Source organism: Protopterus annectens, chromosome 4.part0, assembly GCF_019279795.1.
Source record: "Protopterus annectens isolate FY-2018-M chromosome 4.part0, PAN1.0, whole genome shotgun sequence".
NCBI classification, from domain to species: domain Eukaryota; kingdom Metazoa; phylum Chordata; order Ceratodontiformes; family Protopteridae; genus Protopterus; species Protopterus annectens.
The window spans coordinates 1,398,809,047-1,398,826,643 of record NC_056733.1 but is presented as its reverse complement, the minus strand read 5'-3'; the positions used below and the strand labels follow the sequence as shown (position 1 = coordinate 1,398,826,643).

The following is a 17,597-nucleotide window of genomic DNA, read 5'->3' as shown; positions in this document are numbered from 1 at the left end:
TGTCGGTTTTGTGCTAGATTTAACCAACGCACTATTAAGCGTTGATATATTTTTGCAAAAATTATATTAATTGCCCCAGACTGGCCCCACCAATACTGGTACCCAATCCTAAGGAACATGTCTCAATACCCAGCTCTGGACCTTGCCTCAAAAACCACAACTACTGTCCTAGCAGAACAATCAGATCCTGCACAATCAACTACAGACTCTAAGCCCGGCAGCATGGCTAATCATGTAATCTTACAGAGACGACACCTCTCAGTAAAGCTGTGATGGATGTCATTTTGGAAGCCAGAAGTCCTAGTACTAGAAAATCTTATGCTGACAAATGGAAGAGATTCTGTGCTTGGAATCAAGCACAAGGAACTGATACTGCAGAACCACGTATTCCTCAGATATTACAATACTTAACGTAGATGCTGGACAAAGGCCTATCTTTCTCATCAATCAAAATCCATGCCTCTGCCATTTTGGCTCATTACAATACAGAGCCACCAATCTTTTCTCATCCTTTACTAAAGCAGTATCTTAGAGGAGCCAGAAATTTAAGGCTTCCTAGAAGATTACCATTACCTGCATGGGACCTCAATTATGTGTTGGAAAAGCTCACCCTGCCTCCATTTGAACCAGCTGCTACCGCTGATATAAAGTTCTTATAGAAGACAGCTCTGCTACTAGCAATGACGTCGGCAAGAAGAGTTTCAGAGCTACAGGCCCTCATAGCTGTAGAGCCTTTTATCATGTTTTACCCAGACAGGGTGTCTCTGAGGACAAATCCTACTTTTATGCCTAAGGTCATTTCCAGTGTGGCTCTTAACCAAACAATTCATCTGCCAACTTTTTATCCAAATCTGCAGAACAAAGGGGAGAGAATTCTGCATTCCCTGGACGTACACAGACAGCTAAGATTCTACTTGAGCAAGACTAAAGCTCTAAGAAAAACCGAGCAATTACTACTGTCATATGCTGCAGGAACAGAAGGAAAGGCTATTTCAAAGCAGACAGTTTCAAAGTGGATAAGCCACTGCATCCGTTTCTGCTACTTACACCATGATAAACCTGTGCCCAAGGGCGTTAGGTCTCACTCCACCAGGGCTGCAGCTACTTCAGCAGCCTTTCTCAGAGGAGTTCAAACGAAGGACATTCTAGAGGCTGCTACTTGGAGTTCTGTTCACACCTTTACAAAGCATTACCATTTGCCTCTCTACTCGAAGTCCAGGGCAGGCTTTGCCACTGCAGTGCTGCAGGTCCTTATAGCCTCGCCTAATGCTGTTTAGCTCCAGCCTCCCAACCATAGCTTTGGGTTTCTACCCAAATGTAATGACTGCAATAGTGAAACACGAAGAACATAGTACAGTTGTGTACACTTACCGTAAATGTAGATGTTTGAGTGTATTCACTGTTGCAGTCCAGGTTACCCTCTCACCATCCCCCTGTCATTCTACAGTCTATCTTTCCTTCTCTATCTTCTACAACCTATGTGGTGTATTTGCTTGTAGATGAAGGTAAAGTTTATATTGATGCATGTCTAATATATACATATATATATATATATATATATATATATATATATATAATTTAGAATATTGCTACCTTTTTGGGGGCACCTGACATCGGGGGCAGGAAAAACTAAAGAAAATGGCGTCGGTTGCATGTTTTATACCCCTGACGACCTGACATCATGGAAGAGAAGACAGCAACTGACGCAGTACCCAAGACTTTGGAATTCAGGCCGACTGAGGGCAACCTGCCAGCAGATTACTCAAATGTAATAACTGCAACAGTGAATACACTCGAACATCTACATTTATGGTAAGTGTACACAACTGTATTTTTTCTGCACTTCCCTTTGGCTTATCTACTGAGCCAGAGTCTTCACAAAGTGCCCGGCTCCAGCCATTGCATATTGCAGGCAGAGAAATATCTAGATTTTCCCATACTTGGAAGATTGCCTGATTCAGGCAGACAGTCAGGAATTGCTACTTCAGCACCTAGCATTTGTAAAAACTTTCTCACTTCATTGTGGTACACCGTCAACGAAAAGAAGTCACAACTGGTGCCCAGTCAAAAGATTGTATTCCTGGGAGCAAGCTTGGATACAACTTCCCAGATGGCATTTCTCACTCCAGAAAGACAGGTCTGTCTGACCAACTACTCCAAATAACTGGCCACCAGAACCCAGCTGTTCGCAAGGAAAATACTGCGAGCCCTAGGGTTCATGGCCTCATGTATTCTGCCAATTCCATATGCAAGATTGCATATGAGGAAACTTCAATGGTACTTAAAAAGTCTTGGGTGCCAACATTCTCAGGACCTGGAAACAGTCATTCCAGTCATACCTTGTCTAAGGGCAGAGTTCCTTTGGTGGGCAGAAACATGCAACCACAACAAGGGACTCCCTTTCACTCAACCCCTCGCCGCCCAAACCCTGACTACAGACACATCAGACTATGCGTGGGGGGGCTCATGCCAGGCACATGCATTCAGGGCCACTGGAGCCCAGGCCAAATTGTCCTGCACATCAATCAAAAAGAGATTCTGGCTGTACAGAATGCTCTGACAGCCTTCAAATACCTAATCCTTCCAGGACAGCTGCTGATAAAAGCAGACAACACCACAGTTATGTCGTACATAAATAAGCAGGGGGGAGCCCATTTTTACCCACTCTGCCGGTTAGCCATGGCCCTGTGGAACACAGCCTTGAGCAACTCAAGTGCATCTACAAACTCAATTCCTGCCAGGCAAACAAAATTCACTGGCAAACGACTTAAGTAGAAATCTCCTAGACCCACATGAATGGAAATTGCAGCCCAATACCTTCAACCTTCTAATCCAGTGGTGGGGGACCCCTGAGGTGGACCTCTGCCTCCCCCGAGAACCACCAGTTGAGGGAATTCTGCACCAGAAACCCTCACAGCAGGGCCTGGAAGGTGGATGCACTATCCTTTCAATGGGAAAACCTCTCAATTTCTGCCTTTCCCTCGCTGCCCCTCCTCTCAAAAGTACTACTCAAGATCAAACAGGACAAGCCACGGGCAGTTCTTATTGCCCCAGACTGGCCACGCCAACATTGGTACTCACACTTACGCAGTCTGACAAGTGCCACCCTGGCATCTTCACCAGACTCTTACCCTGCTGTCTCAGCAGGAGGGACAGATTTTGCATCCATAGTTGCAAACCCTAAACCTTGCAGCCTGGCTTATCTCCTGAATACACCACCAGCAACCCTCATCAAACAGGTGCAAGACGTCATTCTTGAAGCCAAAAGGCCTAGTACTAGGAAATCCTGTGCTGAAAAGCGGAAAAGATATTCTTGGAACCAGTCTCAAGGAAAGGACACAGCAGTGCTCTCCTTATTTCTAATCCTGGATTACCTAGCAGAGCTTACTCCACAGAGGCCTCTCCTTCTCCTCCATTAAGATTCGTGCCTCTGCCATTTCAGCTCATTATAATACTGAGCCACCTCTTTTTTTTTCTCACCCTCTCATCAGACAGTTCCTGAGAGGGGCTAACAACTTAATGCCCCCTAGGAGAGAACCCACCCCTGCCTGGGACCTTAACTTTGTCCTTGAAAAGCTCACGCTTCCCCCTTTTGAACCTGCTGCTTCAGCAGAGTTAAAATTCCTCTCTTTGAAAACAGCCTTGCTTTTAGCCACAACTTCAACAAGAAGAGTGTCTGAGTTACAGGCGCTTATGGCTGTTGACCCCTTCATTATTTTTCATGCTAACAGGGTTTCCCTCAGAACTAACCCATCCTTTATGCCTAAGGTGGTTCCAGTGTGGCTCTAAACCAATCCATCCATTTGCCAACCTTCTTCCCTAATCCTCAGAATAAAGGGGAAAGGATCCTCCACTACTTGGACATGCACAGACAGCTCAGGTTCTGCCTTGACAGGACTAAACCTTTCAGAAAATCTGACCAGCCTCTAGTCAGCTTTGCTACAGGGCGCAGAGGGCAAGGCCATTTCAAAACAAACAATTTCCAAATGGATAGCACACTGCATCCATTTCTGCTACAAGCACCATGGAAAACATACCCCACAGGGGATCAGACCACATTCCACTAAGGCTACTTCCACCTCTACAGCCTTTCTCAGGGGAGTCCCTACCAAGGGCATTCTGGAACCTGCAACCTGGAGTTCTGTGCACACCTTCTCACGAAGCATCATCAGTTGCCTATTTTTTCTAAATCCAGAGCTGGATTTGCTACGGCAGTCTTACAAGGCCTGCTAGCCAGCCCTAACACTTCTTGACTGCCTCCACCCTTTCTCAGCTTTGGGAATCAACCCAAGTGTGATGACTGCAACAGTAAAACACGAAGAACATAGTACATTTGTGTACACTTGCCATAAGTGTAGATGTTCGAGTGTATTCACTGTTGCTGTCCTGGTTTCCCTCCCACCAGCCCCCTGGTTTTCTCTATCCTTTCTACCTCTCCTCTGTATAGCCATTTTAATGGCAGTGGTATTTACTTTTTACTGGTGGTGTTCCCCACTGTATACTAGCTTCCTCTTTGGGGGTTCCTGACATTTGGGGCAAGAAAAACTGATGAATTGGTAGTAGATCACAGTAGGGGATGTCTTCACATTTTTTTCTAATAGCAACACACATCCCAGAGAATTTCAGTGTTATAGCAGACAGACGGAGCAGATCTATTCTGATACCTCAGAATGATCCCCAAATTCAGTAGTAGTGGCAAAGATTTTCAGTCTGTGGGCAGGCTTGCTGCTGTCTCTTTGCAACCTGTCTCAGCAACACGTGCAGCACTTACTTCATCCTAATCCTTTCACAGGGGCAATCATTGAGGAAGGCTGTTGTCCATCATTGTTTCCAGGGACTCCTGTATGCTTTTCCTCGACTCCCACTAATGAACAAATTCCTATAGAAAACAAGGATGTGCAAAGCTAGAGTAATCTTCATAGTCTATTTTTGGCCTCGGCAAACAAGGTTTCCCTTGTTATGGCCTCTTCTTGTCCATCCTCCCTGGTTGCTGGACCATTTCCCAGATCTTCTGTCTCATCCTTCCAACTTGCCTCCTCCAGATCAGTAGGTACATTGACAGCATTTGCTAACAGACTTCCTGTTGGTGACATCTGTGCAGCAGCCACTTGGTCAACATTACACACTTTTATTTCTCATTACAAATTGGATGAACAGTTAAGATCTCGTTTGTTTCATAGTTTCATAGTATAGTTCTAGGCTATCTGCCCTGGGGCATTTGTAAGCCTAGCCATAGTGATGTGGCTTTTGCCACCCCATGAAATGGTGCAAAAATGTACAGAATAAATCAAGAATACTGTGCCTCTGTCTAGTAGTGACACAGTGAAGGTCCCCTATATAATAGAATTAGTTTACTGTGCCCCTGTCTAGCAGTGACACAGATGTGACCCCTGGGGTAAACTTACGATCTCCCATCCACTCATCAAGATTTCTCTTGAAGAGAGTCAGTGAGGGCTCTGCCTAATCTGAACTGGGATCCTGTTCCAAAGCATGGGAAGCCTTTGGGTTATGAATCTATCCCTCCAGCATGTCCTATTCATACTTGTGCCGAAGTTTAAGTCTTTAGCTCTCGTGGTCCTGATGGATTTGGATTTTTTGAGGTGGAGCATGTCCATCAGATCCTGGTTGGACATGGCCTTGTATGTCAGGCAGAGATCACCTCTGAGCAGGCGGTATGCTACTGAATAGAGCTGAAGTTTCTTTAGTCTGGCAGAATAAGACATATGTTGGAGACCCTTGATCCTTTTGGTGAGGTACTTTTGTGGTCTCTCCAGCTGTTGCAAGTGCCGGGTGAGGTACATACTAAATGGGGCATTGTACTCAATCATGGGTCTGATGAGGGAGGAATATAGGGGTACAATGACATCCTTGGATCTGGATGTGAAACCCTTCATGATGAGGTGTGCAAGGTAGAATGTTTTTCTAACCACTTTGGCAATGTGGGTGTCAAATGAGAGGTCGCTGTCTACTTGGGTCCCTAGGTCTCTGATTACATTTTCCGTACTCAGTGGGTTGGTGTCTATGTGATAATTTGTGGGTACTTTGTTTTTTCCAAAAGGGATGACTATACATTTTTTGGCATTTAGTTTAAGGCCGTGACTACGGCACCAGTTGTCCATTTCAGTGAGGCCTTTTTGTAGGATGTGTGTATCTGCTGGTGTATCGACTATGGCGCCTAGTTTGCAGTCATCTGCGAACTTTGTCAGCCACAGCCCTCCCATGTTTGCTTTAACATCTGAGAAATAAATGCCGAACAAGAGGGGTCCCAGGACAGATCCCTGTGGGACACCACTTGTGACTGGCTTTGAGTCAGACATTGCTCCAGCGATTTTAACTTTATGGGTTCTGTCCTTTAGCCAGTTTGCAACCCATCTAGTGACATAAGGGTTTACTTTTAAGCTGTTTAGCTTATCTATGATGCCTGAGTGGGGTATTGTGTCGAAGGCCTTAGCCAAGTCCAGGTATGCTGTATGGACTGCTTTGCCCTCATCAATGGCTCTAGTGACTGTTTAGAAAAAGTCAACCAGGTTTAAAAGGCAGGATCTGCCCTTTACAAAGCCGAACTGGGTGGGGTCAAGCATCTGTAGGTTCCCTATGTCTCCGTTTATGAGTTCCATAATGATTCTTTCCATAGCTTTGCAGACCAGGCTAGTCAAGCTTATGGGGTGGTAGTTTCCAGGGTCTGTAGAGGCACCCCCCTTGTGGAGTGGGACCACTGTTGCTGTACGCCAGTGTTCAGGTACATATCCTGAAGTAAGGCTAAGGTTAAATAGCATTTTTATGTGTGGGTTTAGCTCCTCTTGGAGTTCACGTAACACGCACCCCGGGATACCGTCAGGTCCCATTGATGCTGTGTTTTTTGCTTTGTTTAGGGCGGCTCTCACTTGGACATCTGAGATGACAGGGAGATTACATTCAGCTGGGATAAGTATTTCTTCTTTTGGGGGTGAAGGAGGCCAGAAATTTGCACTGAACCTGTCAGCCAGAATGTTAGCAATATCTATGGGTTCAGTGTATTTTTTGTTTTTGTGAACCAACTCTGAGCATATCTGAGGGTTTCCGCCCAGGTTTCTAACATAGCTGAAGAAGGCTTTGTGGTTATCTTTAGTGTCCTTAGCGATTTTTCTCTCAAAGTTTGCCTTGGATGTTTTTATGAGAGAATGTAGTTTTCTGCTAATGATGATCAGAGATATCTTCCCTTCGTGGGATTTCGCTCTGACGTGCAGTAGCTTCCTTCTTTTGTTATACAATTTGTTTATGGCTGAGGTCCACCAGACAGGACGCTTACTTTTGGTGGAGAGGGGCTTGGATTTGTTTGGGATTGCATGATCCATGCATTCTTGGAGATGTCCATAGAAAGCAGTTGTGAAGGATTCGGCATTGTGGGATGTGGTATCCACTGGCACAGTGGGCTTAAAGGATACCATCTCAGTCTTAAGAAGAGTGAAGTCTGCTTTTGAGAAGTTTTTCACTGTGGTCTTTTGTGCTGGGGGTGGAGGTGGGATATGTATATCCAGGGTGATTAGTTTGTGGTCAGATCTCACTAGTGAGGGGTATACTTCCGGTGTGGAGCATTTTGTTCCCGTGTTTGTGATGATCAGGTCTAGTATATTATCTCCCCTAGTGGGAGAGGTGACTAGTTGTTCCAGTGCATTTGAATTTATGAATTCCAGGAACCTTTGGGCTAGGGTATTAGGGCTAGAATAATGTACCCAATCTATATTTGGGTAGTTGAAGTCTCCCAGTATGATGGTATTTTGTGATACATTCATATCCTCCAATGTCTTCAGGAAGGCTGAGTGGGGTTCTTGAGATTGGGAGGGTGGTCTGTAACATGCTACCAGTTGTATAGCAGTTTTGCCTATGGTTAGTTGCACCTGTATGGCCTCTGATGCTTCATGTGTTGCTACTAACCTGGAGGTGTGGGTGTCCTTTATGAATATGGACACTCCCCCTCCCTTTGTGGTTCGGCCCGGGTTTTGGGGCCGAAAAGCATGATACGAGGTATAGCCTGGTAGTGCTGGGGTGCTCTCAGGAGCCTTGAACCAGGTTTCAGTTACTGCACAGACGTCGATGTTCTCCATGCTGAGGAGTGCATCAAGTGCCTGCATCTTGAGGTTTAGACTTCTGGCGTTGAGCAGCATTACCCTTAGGTTTTCCATTTTGTTTTCTAAGGAGGTGGGTTTGTCTTTTGAGCCTTGCCTAAAAAAGGCACTATGGGGGTGGCAAGAGCCTTAGCCAATATCCAGAAGCCCAATGGTGACAGGTGTAAGCCATCCCTTGCGAAGCAGCGTGACTTGTCCAACATATCATCCCAGGCAGACAGACATTGGATCCCCTTAGAATGACACCAGTACTTGAGCCAATTGTTAAAGCTGATCATCTTGTCTTTGTATTGTGGTATCATTCTTGGTGAGGGCAAGATGCTGCTCAGGGTCAGGGTCATACCAGCCTGGGCTACATAATCGGAGAGCTCCTCTATGTCTCTTTTCATGTAGTCCAGGGAGGTATGTCTCAGGTCATTCACACCAGCATGGACAATGACGGAGTCATATTTGTACTTGCTTTGGAGTGACCTGAGTGCGTGTGTTATGTGGCGGATCCTAGCTCCTGATAGACAGCTCAGTCACCTTCTCCTTGTTCAGCCTGGTCAGTGGGACATCAGTGTGTCTGACTATGGAGTCACCTATTACTAGTGTATCAGGCAAGGTGTTTGGCCTTAAGGGCTGCGATTGGTCGACACATTGATTTATTGAAGTATGTGTTGCATGTGTTTTGTTTTGAGGTGATGGATTTTTGGATGTCTGCTTTGGGAGCCTCTGTTGTTTTGGTAAGTTTTTTATTAGGGCCTCCGAGTATGTCTTTGTGTTTTTATTTGTTTGGTTTGCAGTTGTGGTGGGTCTATGTGGGACTGGGATTGTTGTGTGTGTGGTTGCCATCTCCTCCTGTCTGGTCATGCCAGCCCTGAGTTGAGAGAGTTCAGCCTCCAGTTTGGCTATATAGTTGCATCTCTCACATGTATTTGTGTTTGTTGGGAGGAGGAAAGGGTTGTCTGTGTACATGAGACAATTGTAGCATTGTCTCAAGATGCCCAGATTGACCAGCTGAACTGGAGACAACGCCAGTAATCTACCACTCAACATGCTAGAACAGTATAAGGGAGTGGTATACCTTTAAGGGAAGTGGGTATTCACAGGGGTGGTAAGTAGGTGTAGTGCTTTACTTAGTACGAGAGTGCTTACTTAGTAGAGAAGTATTGAGAACAAGTGCTAGGCTTATAATACAGTGAGTAGTCTGGTTTTACTAAGAGTAGAGCTTCCTTAAGGGAAAATTTGAAGAACAGACTTAGAGCCAGAAAAAGTTTAACTGGCGCTGCGCTATGCGCACGACTGCGCAAAGCCGTGCAAATGCGGATTTTAAACAGTGAACTACAAAAGAGCTGGAAATGGTCCCAAACAACCAATTACTACAGCTTCTTGTGCTGAGGTCACTTCCCCCAAGGACAGGTAGGCTGCTCAAGGCTCCCCACTCCCACTGGTGAGCAAAGAAACTTCCTTCTATCCAAGTAAGGTAATGGACAACACAGGAACTACACCACAGCCCAGAATACAGCAATGCCTGTAAACTGGTCTAAACTAGTCGAGGAAGACGGGAAAACAAGGATTATATTTTTGTTTTTTTAGTAGAAACACACAGAAAATGCAGAAACAGTGATAAATAAGTTACACAGGCTAGCAGACTTTAGTGGGCAGCCTCCACAGTTAAATTAAACAAACAAACAAGCAAACTTTCGATCAAATTCAACTAAATGTAACTTTAAGTGCAGATTTTAAAATAATGCAGCAATCAGTTCCAATCAGTTGTCCTTAGGTTTCACCATTCTTTGGAATGTTGTTTCATGGGTCCACTCAGGCTTTAGTGCTTGGGAATCTGTCCTGCATTTGGATCAGATGAAAATAGACAAATTTGGATATGGAAGTTATGTACTTGCCGTAATGATAGATTAATGTATTTTCTTTGTCCGGTTCAACATCTCTCCCACCAACCCCCCTCCATATTATCCCCTTAGTCCGAAGGACTGGGTTAAGATTGTAATTAATTCTTTCAGGAGCTTATTGTACAAGATTTTAGACCTTGGGATAGGTTGTCTAGTCATACAGAATATTTTATTTGTTGGTTATTAGTCATGCCAACATGTAGGCAATGCAAACTTGTTGAGGTGGGGAGCTGAGGATTACCGTTAGGGGAGGAGTTTGGAACTCAGGAGCAAAGTCTTCCTATTAGATGCCGAGGTCAGAGCCTGTCAGATCTGACAAACCTGTACAGCTGAACTGGTTGAAGAATAGACAACATGATTTTATCATTATGGTAAGTGCATAACTTTCACTTACTTTCCTATGTGAGACATGTTTTTGTTTAAATTGGGCTCCCCCTGGGTGTACTTTCACTTCTGGAAGATGGTCGGCATTCAGACTGTCTGTTTCTTTAAGGCATTTACATTTTATCATGCTCTGCTGTCTGTCCCACGTGTAAATTTTGTGACTAGAAGAAGTTTATAAATAGTGCTTGGTAATTTTCTGTGTTGACTCAGCTAGGAAGATCATTGTTATGTTTATTTATTGAGGATATTCAGTCAAACCACTATAGTTTTAAGTTTGATGGGATACAACTGGGAAGACAAATATTTTTTTTGGATTTGGATTAATGTGGATTAGTTGGTGAACAAAATGTATTTTTGTACATAGAAAATTTGAGGAAGGTAATATGTTTTTATATGGCTAGTTGCCATCATCCACATCTTATGTCTGCACTGCCATATGGTGAAGTTTTACTATTAAATAAATTGTAACCAGGATGATGTTTTGAGAGAGAAATTCAATATACAACTAATATATTCAATAATAGAGGATATAATAAGGAAATAGTATAAAATTCTATGTTGGGGGTTTTGAACATACATTATGATATGGGACTCGTATATGACAAAGTACTGCATACAACACTAGATAATAGTTTAATGGTAATGATAATTTTAAGAGAAAAGAGGAAAGATTCTTATTTTTATTACTATTTATTATATTTTGAGTGAACGGGTAATTTTATTAAAATATTATTGGCCTGTTCTATCTCATGATAAAGTTTTGGGGGTTGGCTTAGTGGTTTCCCACACATCCTATAAGAGGACACATAATATAGCTGACATGGCAGTATAACAGTACATTTATCCCACTAAATCTCTTTAGGCAGTAATATCCCTTTAAGAACAGGTGCTTTTAGGTATAATAAATGTTCTGTTTGCAAACATATAGTGAATAGATTTTCTGAAATAAGTGGTGTAAAATGTTATCCTAGGAATGCTTTTATATGCAGTACTGAAGGAATAGTATATAGATTAAAATGTTCATGCCATTTATTTTATGTTGGTGAAAGTCAAAGGAGTTTTAAAGTCTGTTTACAAGAGCATATAAGGGATATTAAAAATGAAAGGCTGGAAAGCCCTTTAGGCACACATTTTAAACAATTTCACAATGCCAATCCAGGCAGTTTAAAAGGATGCATTTTAGAGCAAGTAAGTGTTGAGTTGGGTGGATCTATTCATATTAAAGATAAGTTGCTATGTAATTATTTTAAAACGTAAAACTTTGGAACCATTAGGGTTGAATAAGGAATGTAATTGGAAATATGATTAACCAATTACATCTTAATATTCCTTAGTTGTGGGGACTATGTAAAAGACTATTTTTTTTGTGTTTTACTCTTTGAAGGCATTTGTGCTGAGGTGCCAAGTCAAGTGAGTAAACTTTTATTCAGTTTGTGGCAGTTGTTTTATCTACGTCTGTTTTTATGTAGTCATGTATTTACATTTCATCATGCCTGCTATCTGTCCCAGGTGTAAATTTTGTGACTAAAAGAAGTTTATAAATAGTGCTTGGTAACTTTTCTAATGTGTTGGCTCAACTAGAAATATCATTTTTATGTTTAGCCAGGTTTTATTTTCTGTGTTGACATGTTTATTAAACTTACAATGTTTTTCTAGAATGCATCTCATGTTTCACTAATGTGACAAGGTAAAATAATGAGCAAAAATTAACTGCATCAGCCTTTTTATTAATATGATTTTTGAACTGGACTTCTTTTGCAGAGGTTAACGCATACAGGTTAGAACTGGAAGGAATCACTGTGAAAGGCAAAGGCTGTCCGAAACCAATCAAAAACTGGGTACAATGTGGGATTGCTATTAAAATTTTAAATGCTTTGAAAAAGTAAGTAGCCTGTTCTTTTGTATTTAGACGTACACACAGAACAATATTAGTGATTTGTGTTTGACTGAAATAACTCCAGTTCAACCTGTATCTGCTGCTGAGACGGGTTACATGTACGGTGCTGAATAGTGAGCAGTCTTAAAGCCCTTCTGAGCAAACTAGTTTACTTCTCTGTCTATTGATCGTTTTGCTTCTAAAGTTAGCTTTGTGGATGTACTCTTGATTGTTTAAAAAGTATTTATTTATTGCTTAGAGGTATTTCTTTATCTAACTCCCTTCTTCTACTTCTTTCGGCTGCTCCTGTTAGGGGTCGCCACAGCAGATCAACTGTTTCCATTTCTTCCTGTCCTCTGCATCTTGCTCTGTCACACCAACCGCCTGCATGTCCTCTCTTACCACATCCATAAACCTTGTCTTAGGTCTTCCTCTTTTCCTGTTACCTGACAGCTTCATCCTTAGCATCTTTTTCCCAATATACTCTGCATCCCTCCTCAGCACATGTCCAAACCAACGTAATCTTGCCTCTCTGGCTTTGTTTCCAAACCTTCCAACCTGGGCTGACCCTCTAATATACTTATTCCTAATCCTGTCCATCCTCGTCACACCCAGTGCAAATCTTAACATCTTCAACTCTGCCACGTCAAGCTCTGACTCCTGCCTTTTTGTCAGTGCCACTGTCTCCAACCCATGTAACATAGCTGGTCTCACTATCCTCTTGTAGACCTTCCCTTTCACTCTTTCTGGTACTCGTCTGTCACAAATCACTCCTGACACTCTTCTCCACCCACTCCATCCTGCCTGTACTCTCTTCTTCACCTCTCTTCCACACTCACCATTACTCTGAACTGTTGATCCCAAGTACTTAAACTCATCCACCTTCGCCACCTCTATTCCCTGCATCCTCACCATTCCTCTATCCTCCCCTCTCATTCACACACATATATTCTGTCTTAGTCCTGCTGACCTTCATTCCTCTTCTCTCTACAGCACATCTCCACCTCTCCAGGGCCTCCTCCACCTGTTCCCTACTCTCACTACAGATAACAATGCCATCTGCAAACATCATAGTCCATGGTGACTCCTGTCTGATCTCGTCTGTCAACCTGTCCATCACCATTGCAAATAAGAAAGAGCTCAGAGCTGATCCTAGATGTAATCCCACCTCCACCTTAAACGCATCAGTCACTCCCACCGCAGACCTCACTGCTGTGACACTACCCTCATACATATCCTGTACCACTCTTACATACTTCTCTGACACTCCCGACTTCCTCATATAATACCACAACTCCTCTCTAGGCACCCTGTCATATGCTTTCTCTAAATCCACAAAGACACAATGCATCTCCTTCTGACCTTCTCTGTACTTCTCCATCAACACTCTCAGAGCAAACAATGCATCCGTAATGCTCTTTCCTGGCATGAAAACATACTGCTGATCACTAATCATCACCTTTCTTCTTAACGTAGCTTCCACTACTCTTTCCCATAACTTCATGCTATGACTGATCAGTTTAATCCCTCTGTAGTTACTACAGCTCTGCACATCACCCTTATTCTTAAAAATCTGTACCAAAACACTTTTTCTCCATTCCTCAGGCATCCTCTCACTTTTCAAGATTTCATTAAACAATCTAGTTAAAAACTCCACTGCCATTTCACCTAAACATCTCCATGCTTCCCTTTCCGTTCTTCATCCTCTTCATAGCTCTCCTTACTTCCTCCTTGCTAATCCACTGCACTTCATGATTCACTATCCGTACATCAACCAGCCTACTCTCCCTCTCATTCTCTTCATTCATCAACCCCTCAAAGTACTCTTTCCATCTGCTCAGTACACTGTCCTCGCTTGTGAGTACGTTTCCCCTCATTGTCCTTTATCACCCTTACCTGCTGCACATCTTTACTAGCTCGGTCCCTCTGTCTAGCCAATCGGTACAGGTCCTTTTCTCCCTCCTTAGTGTCCAACCTTTTATACAACTCTTCATACGCCTTATCCTTAGCCTTCACCACCTGTCTTTGCCATGCACCTCATCTCCTTATACTCTTGCCTACTTTCATCTCTTTGACAATCTCACTTTTTCTTTGCCAACCTGTTTCTTTGTACACTCTCCTGTACTTTTTCATTCCATCACCAGGTCTCCTTGTCCTCCTTCCTCTTTCCAGATGTCATACCAATTATCTAACTCCCTGAGACATGCAAATTCAGAATGTTTCACTATGTCCCTAGTCTAGCCATCACCCTGTGTTCCCTCTTGCTTCTGTTCCTCCATGCAGTGGTTTTAGTTTCCCACTCCAGAATAGCACTTCTTTCCAAAGTTCACATTTTTGTGGACTCCATGTGGTTATGCCCCCAAAAAAGATCATTTGTTAGAGCATGATGATAAAATGTAAACAGATTTTTTTATTTGTGAATTTGTTCACACAGCTAGATAAAAGTAAGACAAAAGCAATATTGGTTAATTCTGTATTCTTAACTTCCCCAACACTGTCTTCAAATTCACTATTTTACCTGATCGCTGGCTTACTCAGTCCATTTCGATGCAATCCTGACATTTGTCTGTGGCCTACGCATCACCAAGCAAATAAGCATCACAGATTCAGACCTTGGTTTTACATTTTATTCTTCAAAAATATCTGATGAGACTGCACATTGGCTGCTGTTTGGTATTGTGTTCATGCCAATGATCTGATATTTATCATTTGATCACTGCTTTCAGTAACATTAGCTGTGTGTGTTGTACATTGCACAGGATACAACAGCCAGCCAGCTTCCAGAGCTTAGGGAACCTTCCATACACCCAAACCACTGACAGCTTGAGCAAAGCTGATGAAAATCAACATTTTGTATACCAAGCCCTTCAGATCATTCCTGTTGCTGAAGAGTATGCCTGTTGTGGGGTTTTGAGGATCAGTGATCAGTTAGTATTTTTCCACTGCTAGACAAGACAGAAGCTTAGCTTTTTTCTGTAAAATAAGTTAGGAAAGTGTGTTTTATTGGACTGTCATGTGACTTTTAGTCACTTTTAAATGCAAAGTGCTACTTTTTACGTTTGTGTGAAAATGTCCGTTTTTCTCCTAAAACATTTGTTAAATTACTTTTGGAGTCTGTGGTAAGTCTATGCTATGTTTTTCATGGTATTTCTTGGTGCAGACACTACTTTTTTATGTACCTGTTTTACAGATTGTTGCCATCAGTCTTGCTTGAGATTGAGGCTTCATTTTCAGCTTCACTATGGAACAAATAAACTTTTGATTGCTTCCTTCATCTAGCCACAAAGAGATGAAACTTTCCAGACAGCCTTTACCCCGTCCGCAGACTGCAAATCAGACTCAGCTGCAGATGGGCGATTGTTCTGTGGCCATTTCTGGTTCTTTAGACCATTCATCTTCTACTGTGTCCCTCTGGTGTAGTTCCTTTGGCCATCATGGACCCAGGATTAGAAGCATCCTTTGTGGCCGTTGGTGTCCTTGGTGTTCATGTTAATCTTGGAAGAAGGAGCAGGGAATGCTTCTTTGCCTAGCTGAAGTGGGATGCCTGTCTCCTGAGGTAAAGTGTCTGACAGGAGTTGGTGTAGTCTATAGAAATTCTGTCAAAAGGCAAAAAGTTATCTTTCTCTGATTCATTTACTTTAGACAAGAATAATTCATTGGACTTGGCTCAGGCCCTTTCATTGTGGTTTGACTGGTAAGAGAAAAAGGAATTATTCATTTTTCTGCAGATTCCCGTATAATGAACAGGGAAATTATTTTGAGAGAACAAGTTTTGTTTGCCCTCCACAGATGACTGATTCTGATTTTAAGAGTTCTTTAGAAGAATTTTCTTATTCTGAAACTGTATCTGGTATAAATATGGTACGGTATCCTGGGCTAGCCAGACTGATTGAGGGTAGATATCTTGGGACAGTGTAAGAATTGTCTAATGCTATTTGATGATCATCTGTTATGCAAACAGCATAACACAGAGTGTGAGAGATATAGATATCTAATATCCTTGGAGGTAAAAATCTCATACACAGTAAAGTCCGACACCAAAATTGTCAGCAGTACACCACACGTCATACTACTTCAAGGCCATCACAATACACAAAATTCATCATATGCTGCAGTTCTAAAGATTAACTTGCCTAAACCTCAAAGACTTCCGAAACAATACAGGCTCATTGCACACGCAGCAAAATTAAGCCTACTTCCTCACATAGCACAAAGTGTCCCAAAGTCACAGACGCTGAGCCCGTAAGGCAGGCATCGACCCAACCAAGTATTCTTGTTATAGGTGACTCTGTTGTAAGACGTTACAGATGTGCCTCTTACCAGGCTGAGCAAAAAGAGTTAGCTGTTTGTCTGGAGCCAGTATTTATTAAATCAAGCATGCACTCAAGTCCTTGAACAAAGTACCGGTATGACTGTGTGATGGTTCATGCTGGTGTCAGTGACTTGAGGTGTACCTCCTTGAACTATATGAAGAGAGGCATGATGGAGCTGTCTGACTAACTTCTCCAAGGCTGGTGCCATATGAGCAAAAAATAATTGACTTCACTTTGTGTCATTCAAAGAGGGTCCAATATTTGTCAGCCTGGGAGGATATGATCGACAGAACATGTTGCTTCAGCAGGGATGGTCTGTGTGTGTCTCTCTTCTGAGGTTTCGATTATTGGCAAAGACATTGCCCACCTCCATGTTGCCTGTGGCAATACATAACCTACCAACATAACGAAACAAGCAAGGGAAAATGTGAAGGTAATACTGATCAGTGCTAGGAGCCTAAATAAGAAACTCCACTCACTACAAGGCCTCCTCACCCTGGAGGACACTTGATGTTTGTGCAGTGACTGAGACAGCGTTTAAAATAGTGGAGAGCACTCCAGCTATGTAGTACTGTAACACCTTCCACAGGTTTAGACCAGCTACTGGGCAGGAGAGGAAAAAGGTGGAGATGTCTCAGTCTACATCACGAAGAGATTGATGATATAGTTGGTAAAGCAGGATGATACATTTGAGCTTCATGTCCAAATGACCATCAGAAAGCTCCTGTACCATATATTAACTAGCTGTAGAACTCTCTCTCTGTCACAAGAAGGCCACAATGCTTCTCTGCAGGAACTCGACTCACTCATTATTAAACACAGTACCATTTTCCTAGGTGATTTAAACTGTCCAACTGTAGACTGTGGAACCTACACCACCACTAGTGTACAAGCACAGAGACTCCTGGACTTTTTTAATACAAATGCCTTGGAACAATTAGAGTAACCACTAGGGGGAATAACATCTTGGACCTTGTCCTTAGCAATATGGGAGCATCTTGTACCATCACTTGTTAGGTCTGACCGT

General features: G+C 42.8%; 1 protein-coding gene across 1 annotated transcript in view; it reads left to right on the top strand.

Annotated features, from left to right (window-relative positions):
• Positions 1 to 17,597, top strand: part of DDX46 (DEAD-box helicase 46) — a gene marked incomplete in the record, with an annotated part of 2,009,097 nt that overhangs the window by 301,965 nt on the left and 1,689,535 nt on the right. Inside the window, 1 exon segment of the mRNA XM_044069232.1 lies at positions 12,143 to 12,263. Within this exon segment, the coding sequence (XP_043925167.1) occupies positions 12,143 to 12,263 (121 nt within the window).